The sequence below is a fragment of the Capsicum annuum genome, chromosome 7, assembly GCF_002878395.1.
Source record: "Capsicum annuum cultivar UCD-10X-F1 chromosome 7, UCD10Xv1.1, whole genome shotgun sequence".
Lineage (NCBI taxonomy): Eukaryota > Viridiplantae > Streptophyta > Magnoliopsida > Solanales > Solanaceae > Capsicum > Capsicum annuum.
This window is the reverse complement of record NC_061117.1, coordinates 154,009,299-154,022,763: the sequence shown is the minus strand read 5'-3', so window position 1 is coordinate 154,022,763 and position 13,465 is coordinate 154,009,299. Positions and strand designations below refer to the sequence as shown.

Below are 13,465 nucleotides of genomic sequence, written 5' to 3'. Positions count from 1 at the left end.
GCAACTTGTATCGCTGTTTCTGTTATCGATACAACTTTAGGATAATCAAGATGATTAAATAATTAACTATATATACTGCATATAATGTACGCACCCACAATATTCTTTCATATATAAAAGAAATTTCTCTTGAATGTTACAAATTTATAAGGAAACGAATTTCTTTTGACTATTAGAAATCTATAAAAGAAACAAATTTCTCTTCAACTTAAGAAATCTATAAAGGAAACAAATCTCTCTTGAATGTTATGGTAGAAATCTCATAAAGTTTCAGATTTAGCTATGGTTCTCAAATTCTTTCTTAGATCTTCCTTAATCATACCAACACCTCTGTCACGAATGGAAAGTATTTTGTTTTCTTTATCGAGTTTAATCTGCAATCCATGAAATAACCACAATTGAATGAGCTTAAAAAGAAATTCTCAATGGGTAACCAACAGAGATAAGAGTAAGTCAATAAGGTATTAATCACTAACCTGAATCTCGAGCTTAGTATTATCACCTTCACCAAGAATTTCCTTGTCAGTGAGTGCGAGGGAACTGATCTTGTCCAGTCCCTGAATCAAACAGCAAATAATTTCTTTAAGAACTTTTTACAGCTCACATGGAACAGACATCAAAGCTGAAATTCAAACATACATCAGAAGCATTGGAAATCAACTTTGTCAAGAAGATGTCCTTGTTACTGTAAAGGGAGTTAATAAGGATGTCCATAAGCCGAGAGACCTCAGCCTGGAACTAAAACTTCTCTGCATTAGCTCGGAGACAGGTGTGACAACATTTTTGTAGAGCCCGGCAACATAGGACCGTAGTATACCTGCTCTTATTATTGATCTTGTGAAATTTGTTCCTCCTTTATAAGAGCATCCATGAGCTACTGATGACAAGTTCACAATTCTATCCTGAATACCAGTAGATTTTGCAGTTTCCTTCATTTTGTGTAGAAGACGATTAGTCAAGTAGAACAACAACAACAACAACAAACCCAGTGTATTCCCACCTAGTGGGGTCTGGGGGGTTAAGATGTACGCAGTCCATACCTCTACCTCTGATGAAGTAGAAAGGTTGTTTCCGATAGACCCCCGGCTCAAGGCACGAGATACCACACAAACACATAGTAAAGCACAGAAACAGATTACATAACATAAATACGACACCCATAAGTAATATAAAACAGATGAAAGCACACAGATTCGTAATAAAACATGGAACACGGAACACGGAATCATAACAGGAATAACACCCCCACTAAGTAGTTCCCTACACTAGCGACCCAAACTAGCCCTAATCCTCTGCCGAAACTCGCGCCCTCCAGACCTTCCTATCTAGGGTCATGTCCTCGGTGAGCTGTAACTGTTCCATGTTCCGCCTAATCACCTCACCCCAGTACTTCTTCGGCCTACCCCTACCCCGCCTAAAACCATCCAACGCTAGCCTCTCACACCTACGGACCGGGGCATCCATGCCCCTCCTCTTCACGTGTCCGAATCATCTCAATCTTGCTTCCCGCATCTTGCACTCCACTGAAGTCACACCAACCTTCTCCCGGATAGTCTCATTCCGAACTCTATCCCCTCTAGTCAGTCCACACATCCAGCGCAACATCCGCATCTCTACCACCTTCATTTTTTGATATGGGAGTTCTTAACTGGCCAACACTCCGCTCCATACAACAAGGCCGGACGGACTACCACCCTATAGAATTTGCCTTTAAGCTTGGGCGGCACCTTCTTATCACACAGCACCCCCGACGCGAGTTTCCACTTCATCCATCCCGCCCCAATACGGTGCGAGACATCCTCGTCAATCTCACCGTTACTCTGGATCACGGACCCAAGATACTTGAACTTATCCCTCTTACATACCTCCTGTGCTTCCAGCTTCACTACTAACTCATTCTCCCGTCTCACGTCATTAAACTTGCATTCCACATACTCCGTCTTACTTCTGCTCACCCTGAACCCTTTAGACTCAAGAGTTTGCCTCCACACCTCTAATTTGTCATTCACACCCCCTCGAGTCTCATCTATCAGAACTACATCGTCTGCAAAAAGCATACACCACGGCACCTCCCCTTGAATGCGTCGCGTCAACACATCCATCACCAACGCAAACAAAAAGGGACTAAGAGTAGATCCCTGATGCAATCCTGTCAGGACAGTGAAATGAAAATAAGACCTGAAAATAATAACACAAAAATAAGATCAATTTCCACCCAAAATGTATATCAATTGTACGTAACTTTACTATGGAAGTCTTTCATTTGCTTCTCTTCTATGAAAGTTGACTTTCCTGTAATGTATTTTTTATTTTCTTGTTTTACTATGGTCAACTTCATATACTCTTCTATCTAACAAAAATGGCTGTAACCGAGTTTGTCAGTGTATACCTAGATGATTTGTCACGAATTGCATCTCAAACTGTGTCTTTCACGGACAATGTTGATAACTAAAATATCTCATCATTTTCTCTCAAAAGCCTTACACAGTTTCTAGACAAGTCGAATCCCAAACACTTTGGAATCTGTGTTTTACTAAGGGATAGGTCATCATGATTCAATGAGTCAGTTTTGACAAACCTACTTTGAATGCATTGCTTTGTCGCTATCAATTATTAGGAAGAGAGGTCTTCATGTGAAAGGAAGTAGATCGCATGGATAGAGATTATTTAAACCTGCAAAAATCCAAATAGTAAAAATCATGCAGTTAGATTTAGAACAATTTGAATCATGAACCATTTTATGAACTACACATAAATCAAGTTCTTCCTCTACTTCCACTTCTGCTAGGACCTACACACAAACAATTCTCGAAATATTGACTTGTATCTCCATTGGTGTTAATATAATTTTCATGACGAGAGAGAGTGCTATTCTTTGAAGATTTTCTAGAACTTGAAGAGCTCTCTGTGTGCGACGAGGTACTCTGAACTGTATTTCCTGGGAGTACATCACGGAATGGTGATTTTAGCCACGATGAGCATATGTGGAGCTCATATTCACCAATGAAGTAGCTAACCTGATGTTTTGGTTAGGAAAAAATATTTTTTAAAGTTGCTAACCTGATGCAGAAATATATAATAATACCACACTCAGGAGAGAGCTCCTCGCACGTCGTAGCAACGACCTGTGGGCGCCAGAACAAAATGATTGAGTAAGGATACACATTAGAAGCGTCAAAAATTGTAAAGGAGTGTCAGAAGCAATCACTCAGATCAGGTATTAGCCATAATTGAAGTAGATATGGGCACTTGGGCAGCGTTCAAACTGAAATAGATTATGCTAAATGTCTATTGTGTGGCTTCAGGTGCAAAGAAATCATTATTAACATCGAGCATTCAGGCAACATACAGTGGGCAACATAAGCAACAAGAGTGAGACTTCTAATTTTACTTCCCACATGGTATGAAGTGCTTCAGGTTTACTTATCTACCCAATCAGTTCCCAAAATAGGGAACCAAGAACTTAAACCAACAAATCAACCAGCAAGATCAATTTCTAAATTTCCTTTTCCTTAATATGAAGCAATATTTCAGTATAGGACTCCTTAGATATAGATTAATCTGAAAGGCACCACAGAGTTGACGCAACAGAACTCACAGAAGTCAAGAGTGGAACAGGACGGTAAAGAACAGCCTCCTTGGGATTTGGCGGCAAAGCTGGATCCATCATCTCAGCAGCCAAGTTAATATCTATCAATCCAGAAGTTATAGATTGGTCGGTCACTGCACCATTTTCTCAACATAAGTTCTTGAGTAAAAGCTAACAGGGAATCACAACACCACCAACACCTTAAGAACAATCAACGAGCTACGAAAAAGCTAAAGAGTGAACTACTACATCTAACTGGAGGCAAAATGGATCCGGTACCATACCAGAGCTAACATGACCGGCAGTCCAAAAGGAGAAGGTAAGTGGTAGAATATTGTTTTTGAGAAATAAATATATTGTCAGAGAATTAGATATATAAATAATTCTTGAAGATAAATAATTTTTGAAGATAAGTATATAAATAATTATGATTCGACAAAAATCATAAATAAGAAAATACGATACTTTTATGAATTTGTTGGCAAGTAGGCACTCTAATTTTGAGAGTGCACATCTAGACGTCTCAACTTGATCTCAAGAGAGCCCCAATAATTAGACTCAAGCCCTCAATAACTCAAAGTTTGCAGCAGAAGTACACTTACCGGATTGGTGTGGACACATTGACATTATCCAAAATATGATTGCGATCAATTGCAAGAAATATTGCAGGTAGCAATGAATGTTAAGCAATCAAAAATTGGAAAAACAATAACTTCTAAAAGGAAATTTCTACATAAATTTGGATAAGAGCAATCATAAGAGTATTCAACTAAGCTCCCTTCACAAAAATACAAAGACGACGGTCCTTTGTTTTTAATGAATCACTTTTGGCTCAACCTGTCTCCCAACCCAAGTAGAAAAAAAAGTAAGAGGGCACCCAGATTAAAGAAAAACTTGCCTGGGACAACTTTCATCCGCACTTTCAGTTCAACAAAGACTGAAGTTCCTTTGATATTACGAACACGCCTCTTACAACCTTTGAAGGGTCCAAGGCGAATGTTCACATCCGCTCCAGCTAAAGTACCATGTCCTCTTCCATCTTTATGACTGCCTCCATGTAGAGCACAAGCATAAAAGTCGAGAGAATAATGATTTAACGGAAAGCAGGAAAATACAGATCACAAATGTGAGAAGTATCATTAATGTAAAAGACAAATGATCATAAAAAGGACTCTACCAGTGAAAAGGAACAATTAAGAACATCTACATAGCCCTATTATCAGAAACTCACAGCTTAAACGCAGGCCAACTATAGATGATTTCATTCGAGATTGCGGAACACAGGATGGAGTTGTGAGGTGCAGATCTTGACGAATAAGGGTTACCCTAAAAGCATAATTTTCAGACAGCAAGAGTATAGTTATGATATAATTGCAAAAACAATAACTCAAACATCCAAAAGCAACAACATACAGATATACATACATTTCTGTCACCATTTGCCCGTGAGCCATCAATCAATTCACAAGATCGAGTTTTGGAACAAATAAAACCAGTATGATCAAGTTGCTGGCGATCATTAATAAAAATGAAGATGTGTTCTACAGAACCTTGTTTTCCCTGTAAGTAACAAGAATGGCTATGACGATTGACGACAACATACACAATATATGAACAATGTTGGTACTCTTTAGGAAGGGCATGCTCACTTTATGAAAGCGAGGCATAAGTTGTGAAGACGATAAAATCTTTCGGATACTTCGATTTCTATCAACCTCTAGGTTGAGATGTTTCGATTATTGATCTCCATAAGTACATTTATGTAACTGTAATATAATCAATGTACAAGCAGCCGATAAACCCCAGCAATGTAGTAAAAATGCAGAAATGTTCTTTACTGAATGGTAACACCGATAAGGTGTGTATTAGGTACAAAATCATAAAGGAAAACGATGTCGTACATTTAATTATTTAAACCACAATATCAGGCATCAAAGAACAACCAGAAACTGATTGAGATAAGAAGCAATGTATATACACAAAAAACAAACCTGAATAACATGTGAAACATTTGGAATGTGTCAACTGAAATTTCAATCCACTTCTGCTCCAACCTAAGATGACAGCAACGCGTGAAATCCGAGCTCTTGTTAATATAGCATCGTGGAGAAATTCTGTCTAATAAGAATAAAGTTTAAGATAATCATTCACAACCTTAACAAGCAAACCTGCGGGTGCCTCGATAGTTTTGAGGTGGCCGGATCCTAGCGAATCTCTGAGATGAAACCTCAGTTCGAGTGGAGAGAGTCTAAGGCGCTTCTTTTTCAGAGAAGACAGCACCATCTCTTTGTACTTTCTACGTTTGAGGAAAGACATAAGCTCCTTTCTTCCATAACTTCTGTCTGTCAAATCCCAGACCATTTCTATGACCATGAAGCCTGTGGCTGCCTCCAAACAAACTGTGTGCTTGGTAATGACTCATAGCTCTGTCCCTAAGCATTTTTGCTTCAGTGAGTAATGGAGATGGCAATGCAGACAAAACAACTTCTGCTGATGTTAACAGAACCTGACAAACACCCAAAATAAGTATAAATAAAATGTTAAAATATTCAGAGGGCAGGCGTAAAATACTCCAAATACAGACCTCTTCACGCAGAGCAGCTGGAAATGTGGCTATGATTGAAGCATTATCCATTTCCACAGGCTGTCCTTCAGCCTACTGCACGACTCTTTGAGCACGTTGTTGGGCAAGAACTTCTGCTTGAATATCTAGAGGGAGAGCAGCTAAGAATTCTGGATCGATATCTTCAGCTGTTGGTGCTGTATAACTTGGAGGTTGAGCCAGAGCCTGCTGCGATGCAAGAACCCCTGCCCAAAGATCTTCAGGAAGTGCCTCTAGAAAGGTTGGATCAATAGCGAGCAGGCTTGCATGATACCCTAAGAAATTTCCTATAACACCCATATCCAGATTAGCTATATCAATCAATTAACTCAATTCAAACTTCCATTTCAATGAAATAAAAACATCATGTTTAAAGCCTAAGTACGAAACACCCAAATAGAACTGTACCAAATTAGTCCAAAAGATAGGCTATTAATTCTTCAATTTCCTCGTCTAACAAACATACTCTACCTAGGCAAATTCTCTACTTATTTGAAGAAAATTAGTCCAACAGACATAATCTACTGACCCAAAAAAAAACCACAAAATCAGTATTGACAACAACAGCAAACCAAGTACAGCTCATAAGTGGAGTCTCGGAAAGATAATATGTATGCAGCCTTACCCCTACCTCGTAAAGGTAGAAAGACTATTTCTGATAGACGCTCGACTCAAGAAAAATATCTAAAACAAATACGTTAAATGTGCTGCAACTGCCAACCAAAAATCTAGCCATAGAAAAATGAGAACTGCTAGTACTACTGCCTTCTCCTTGTTTGTCTATTTTTTATTGATGCATGATAAAGGAAGTAGAGTAAAGTTACAGTAACAATAAGTTTCTAATAACAACTTTTAAGGAAAAAAACCGAAGATCTGGACACCCTTTAACACTTTTTTTCTTTTTTTTTTTTTTTCAAAAAATGAAGCTAGGCAGCCTAAATTGTTGGGACCGCGTGCAACTCCGCACTAGTATGATATTGTCCGCTTTGGGACAAGCTCTCACGGATTTGTTTTTGGGCAACTCTCAAAAGGCCTCATACTAGTTGAGTTGGGTGAGACTCTTAAATATTGGACATGTATCCTCTATTTCTTCAATGTGGGATTGATTTGCTTCCCAACAATCTCCCCTCAAACCAAGACCACATCACTTGTGACCTCTCCTTCAGCGATAATCCATTTGATCTCGCTAACCATCTTGTACCGCCACTACCAACCAGTGAGACACGCCGCTTGACCACTACTTGTCAAGAAGACTTTCGACACAAGGCATCAACCGTAGATCTCAGCTATTGGGTCACTTCACATGATCTGCCAAACATCATGTACCGCCGGTATCACCCAACGGGACACGCCGCCTGACCACCACTTGCCAGGAAGACTTTCGACACAAGGTGGGAGGCCCCACCTACAGATCTCCAGTCTTGTTGTCACACCGGGAACTTCTCACCAAACGCAGTCCACTACTCCGATACACCCGAACCTGGGCTCTGAGACCACTTATTGGGACCGTGTGTAACTCCGCACTAGTATGATATTGTCCGCTTTGGGCCAAGCCCTCACCGATTTGTTTTTGGGCACCTCCCAAAAGGCCTCATACTAGTTGAGTTGGGCGAGATTCTTAAATATTGGACATGTATCCTCTATTTCTCCAATGTGGGATTGATTTGCTTCCCAACAAAAATAAGGAGGAAATAGTGTACTTGGATCAACAAATTTGAAGGAAAAATCAAGTTTTGGACACCTTTTTTAAGAAAATGGAGAAAATACAGAGCTACCCAACACAAAATTAGAGGAAAATTCAAGATTTTAAGAGCTTTTAACACAACACAAGGTAGACAGAGATTACACAACTACACAACCAGGAGAAAGTATAGGATAGTATGAATAAGACATAAAAAGAATCGGAAAGAGAACAAAAAAAATAGATGAATGAAAAACAGGAATATGCAATGAAAGGAAAAATCCGAAGAAACGCATACCCGTTGCTTCAAAACTGGTAGAAACAGTTGAAAATCCCCAATTTAACACTGCAAGTTTGAATGTAAAGATTCAAATGCTTTAACAATCACTGAAGACAATATCGGATGAAATAACGGAAAAAAAGAACCTTTGAGTAATTTCCCATGCCTGCAACCATGCAATAATGTCCTGAAGAGAAGCATAACATAGTGTGTATTATTGTTTTAACCTAAGCGTCTATCCCTCAAGTGATTCGTCGCCTAGATATAAGATATAGCAAAGCTGATCGAAAACACAACAAGACATCAAAGGTGGATAAATTCCCAATGCGTCAGAGGAATATTTGGGGGGATAGAGAGGTGGGGTGCTAATGTTTTTTCTTTGAGCTCCTATAATTGTCAGAATGCATATTGATTAGCATGTATATTACATTTTTGGAACATTTATGGATCTGTGTTTCTTTTTAAAACAAAATCTCCTTCCTACTCTTCTAATAAAGTTCCTAGAAAACTTTAAGTTGTGTAAATGTTCTGTCAAGCTCCCCAAATTGTATGAATGTGTTAAACCTTCTTGATGTCCCGAGCTAGATATGCCATTAATGCTACTCTTTATTATTTAAATGCTTAATGTGATAACCAGATAAACTCTATTTCCTCTCTATTTCGTTATTCTTTTAATACTTACTTTGTGTGGAAACTGAAATAGCTGACGATTTGTGTCTGTTTCTACTTTCTTTTGCTTCTCTTAGCCTGTCATATTAAAGATCAAAAATACTGTTAAGAATTGTTCATTGTTGTGGAAAGATCATTTTGTTATTCTATTATTGCCTATTGTGCAGGAAGCTTATCAGGACGCCAAAGCAAATGGTTTTAATGTGACAGTTATCAAGAAAGGGCAGCTACAGTTCAATGTAGACCAGTCATTGGAAGAGGTGGAGGAAGCTATCACGGATATTGGGAGTAAAACCCATGTTTCATAGCTCAAATTACCCACTGAATGCTGTGGGAAAAACCTCTATTTCCAGTAGTGAATGCTCAACATCTTTAATATTGGTTGGAAAAGCAAACTGGGAACTCTAATAAAATTTACAACAGCAAGAGAAAAGAATAGTTCACCGAGTTTGACGATGCAGCGGACACGTTTGGCAACGGAAGTTTCCTTCTGCTCCATTTCTTCTTTCGTTGCTGCTGTTACTGCCACTTTAAAAACACTTTCACTGCTTTGTTGAGTAAGTTGACTGACACTTGATGGTCAATCCCAGAAACAATATATATATATATATATATATATATATATGCGGCAAGATAGTATTGATAATTTTAACTTATATATAAGTGGAAGTTTTGGGTGACAAAGAAGAGCATTTTGGTAAATAAAAACAACATCAAGGGTATTTTCGTAATTATACTACAATCAATAATGAGGCTTCTGTGGTAATGACATTGCCGCGTGTCTTTTTCCTTCACTTTTTAACTTTCCCAATATCATCTCTTCCATGTCCATTTTCTCTTTCCTTTTCCCTTTCCCAAATTTCAGTAGCGGCTACTTAATTGTAATTTACCATTATGACTTTGACAAGGAGAGTTGTAAGACATTTTCTTTCAATGTCTCAGAATTTGTGAGAAAGCAAAACCTGGACTTTGGTCACTCCCAGACAATCATAAATGATTGTACAGAAAACTCTACCCTGTGATTTACAATTTCACAGTCGTGCATTAGAATTTTTAGCAATCACGTCATATACATCATTAATTCGGTGACAAGTATTTTTCAAAGAATGCCAGCCATTGATACTTATAAACTATGGTATTCCCAAACTCTTTAGCGCACAAAAGAAAAGGAGCTAACTGGATTCAGACAACAGGATAACTGATATCAGTTGATTATTTTAATGCTACACAAACTCCACAACTATCAAATAAATGATACAATACCTTGTTAAATTAAAAGGTGTGGGTACTATTCCATGACAATTGCTATAACAAAGCCTTTAAGGGACGTACCTACAGCTCAGCGAAGTAAACCTAACAAATACTTGAAGGAGAAAGACATCCTATAATTGTATAGAACGACTCAGAAAGTCACATCAATCCTGCATCTTTTGTTTGGTGGTTAAGCTATCACCTTAATTCTGCATGTATGATGGACATTTCCTGTAACCTTATAATGACATAACAACTATCTCTAAGAGAACCAAGGTACAGCGAAATATTTCAAGATATTAAAAAAGAAGGCAGAGAAATCTACCATATAATAGGCATTGTCTCCATGCTAACCTTCATATTTTAAATAAAGATATGGACTTTCAATTGCCTTGACATACCTAGACTGAAAACTTGGTGTTGGTCCATCCAAATCCTTCGAGATACACTTAAAAACTTGCCAACTTGGACCAGCTAAATGGACACTTACTGACAAATGTTCCAAATATATCCATACCTGAATCCAGGTAACATATGACTGAAAATTCTCATATATACACACACAACAAAACAAGATTAACTCCCACAAGTCAGGATAAATGAATCAATCCAGGATTTTGTAGCCTTGACCCAAATGCATGAGACCACACAGAGATAGTCTGAGCTAAAGGAATCAATAGATCAATTGTAGGTTGATCCAAATGTCAACTTTATGCACAAAATCCATGAACCAGCAAAATACTGAATGACCCTAGATTTCGTATAAGATTAGGCATTCCTCAGGAAATACATGCCAGAAGATAAACCTATGAATAGACTATTCTTACCTGGAAATTCAGTAGTCAATTCAGAAGAAGTTGCCAAATCACTTAACAGCTTAAGAGGAATTAAATATCATAATAAATTAACCCCTGTTCTGCTGCTACTTATTGTTTTTTCCTAAATACAAAGGGGCAAACTCTGATGCCTTCCACAACTGATCCATGGACAATTATTTCAGAGATATTTGTTTAAAATAACAAACATATCAGCTCTGACGGTGATTTTAGGAGATATAAAACACAAAACATCTCTATTGATGTGCCAATAAACATCTACTCATCATCAAAACCTATTCAAAGTCAGATAAACCCAAAAAAAGAAAAATTGTACTTATTCATAAACCTGCAAGGTTTAAAAATCAAGACCGGCGGCCACGGCAACAGGATTAACAGCGGCAGCAACGGTGACGGTGAAGGTAGCAGTGGGTTCAGAAACAAAAGGGTAAGAATCAAAATAAATGTTCTTGAAAATTTCATCCATGTTCATAGAACCCACGTTTCTAGAAGGATGAGAGTGAAGTTGATGATGTAGAGAAGAAGAAGAAGAAGAAGAACGATCCAAATTTGGCGGTCGATTTGAGAGTGAATCAGTCAGAGCTCAATGAAATATGGTCAGAGCACAGTGAAATTGGGTCGTCGGAGCACAATGAAACATCAGTGAAATTGGGACACAATGTTTATATTTCTTTAATTTTTGACAATATTGGAGAGGGAAGAAAAAAGCGCTGCAATAGTATTTTTTTTTTCCAATAAAGTATTGCCATAGATTACTCAAATAATCTCATATACAGCAGATGATTCACATAAACCTTGGACTTATCGTAACCACATGAAGGTGGAGGTAGTAAGGCGTCAAATTCATTCCAAAGCAATCAAAGTCGAGTGAAGTAGGTGGAAACAGAGAAGACACCATAGGAAACATCCGCAGCAGACACGGAGTTAAGCAGTATTTGAGGGAATCATTTTGTCTCACTGGGCACGCGTCAGCCCCCATACATGGTCTTACGACTTGGTAAGACCAACCAGAACTGATGGTATACTTCATGTAATCGCTAGTACCATATTATTTTCGCTCTTATCGAACACATTAAGACCCCTTACTATATAGATAGGACCTTAGCATTTTACTAATAACAAACCTATATAGGGCTGACTTTTTTTAGCTTGAGCAAAATCGATTCTATGATTGAATAGCAGAACTGCTACTTAATAGTAGAAACTCGGAGAGACAAACAGAGAGGGAACTTTTTCATGCCTCTTAACTCCTAGAATGAGAAGTAGGTCCCCTGTTTTTGGCAGGAAGAGTTCCAGCCTTTGTTGCCCCTCGGTTGAGTGAGTTTACTTAGCGAACCGGCAGGGCCCGGAGATGTATTGATCAATATGAATCTCGAGAGCGGATGGCAGGGAGAGAAGGAATCATAATGTTCACACCACGCATATAATGATCATAAATACCGACCAGTAGAAGTGAACAATACACCAACATTATACTTTATAGATGAGAAACTTGAAGAACACCTGTGAAAAAAGAAATACAATGAATAACTGAACGATTATTCGGTTGACAGAGGCATATGATCAAACACTTTGGGTGCATCAGTATGCATAATGTAATAGCAGTTAGAATCATTTATATCAATATCACATCACCAAAGAATTTGGACGAAAGAAGGCAACCAACTTCATATTCATTCAATATCCAATATCATGAATCTAGTTATATATTTTCAAACATGCAAGTAAAATTTTATATACAAACAAAAAATTATCAGATATTAATAAAAGCTATTGATAACACCTCTCATTATCAAAAATCAGAGGTTCAGTACATGAAGAAAGAGTGGGAAAAAACTTACCAAAACTTTAAGGACATCACATACCATTAACAAATTAGAACCAAGATAGAAAAACAACAAATTAGAAAATGAGAGAAAGAGAAAAATAAAGAAGAATGGTCACACGACTGAAATTTGGGAAAGGGAAAAGGAAAGAGAAAATGTACATCAAAGAGATGATATTGGGAAAGTTAAAAAAGTGAAGGAAAAAGACGCGGCAATATCATTACCACAGAAGCCTCATTATTGATTGTAGTATAATTACGAAAATACCTTTGATGTTACATATATATATATATATATACATACATACATACATATATACATTCCATGCAATGAAACTATCGGTCAATGACGTGTTCGTTGCCAAGGTAGATCTTTTTCTTTGCCTTGAAAGATATTGCATATAAAGAGAAAGATAGCCAGGTATGTATGTATGTATACTAAAATTAAAGGTCAAACTCATTGGTAGCCCCTAAACTTGGCACCATCTTTCACTTAGGCACCTTAGACCATATTTATTTTAAACACCTCAAGTAAATAAAAGTGTCTTACTTTGACACTTTTTTCCCTGTTGGCAAAATGCGTGTTTCACAAGCTGCTGAGGCGCGTCCAAGCCTCATTTTTTGCTGATTGGGCATAAAAATCAGCCCCCAATGGTTATATCTCTCTTTCCACTATTTATATTACTTTCTTCTTCATTCTACCATCCAAAAATAACCCTAATTTCTCAAATT

General features: G+C 37.8%; 1 protein-coding gene across 21 annotated transcripts; it reads right to left on the bottom strand.

Annotated features, from left to right (window-relative positions):
• Positions 1-87: 87 nt before the first annotated feature.
• LOC107877890 (putative transcription elongation factor SPT5 homolog 1) lies at positions 88-12,916 on the bottom strand. Of its 21 annotated transcripts, none has more exons than XM_047393788.1 (12): positions 5,744-6,095; positions 5,581-5,643; positions 5,239-5,355; positions 5,015-5,149; positions 4,821-4,915; positions 4,488-4,636; positions 3,599-3,723; positions 3,061-3,125; positions 2,583-2,938; positions 818-2,178; positions 477-557; positions 88-374 (listed from the first exon to the last, which is right to left on the bottom strand). In XM_047393788.1, exons 3-9 carry the CDS (start codon positions 5,254-5,256, stop codon positions 2,887-2,889), a joined length of 639 nt encoding a protein of 212 aa, XP_047249744.1. In that variant the 5' UTR covers positions 5,257-5,355; positions 5,581-5,643; positions 5,744-6,095; the 3' UTR covers positions 88-374; positions 477-557; positions 818-2,178; positions 2,583-2,886. The 21 variants fall into 21 exon arrangements, with proteins under 21 accessions (XP_047249744.1, XP_047249741.1, XP_047249753.1 ...); XM_047393785.1 differs by having other exon boundaries at positions 640-929; XM_047393797.1 differs by having other exon boundaries at positions 2,583-2,673.
• Positions 12,917-13,465: the final 549 nt, after the last annotated feature.

Bases quoted from the DNA above. Each gene is read 5' to 3' on its own strand.
- LOC107877890 (XM_047393786.1), bottom strand. The intron at 4,637-4,820 runs GTGAGTTTCTGA...ACATGGAGGCAG, and splicing joins AGTTGGCCTGCGTTTAAGCT to TCATAAAGATGGAAGAGGAC. The intron at 3,724-4,487 runs GCAAGTTTTTCT...AAAATGGTGCAG, and splicing joins GCGGATGAAAGTTGTCCCAG to TGACCGACCAATCTATAACT.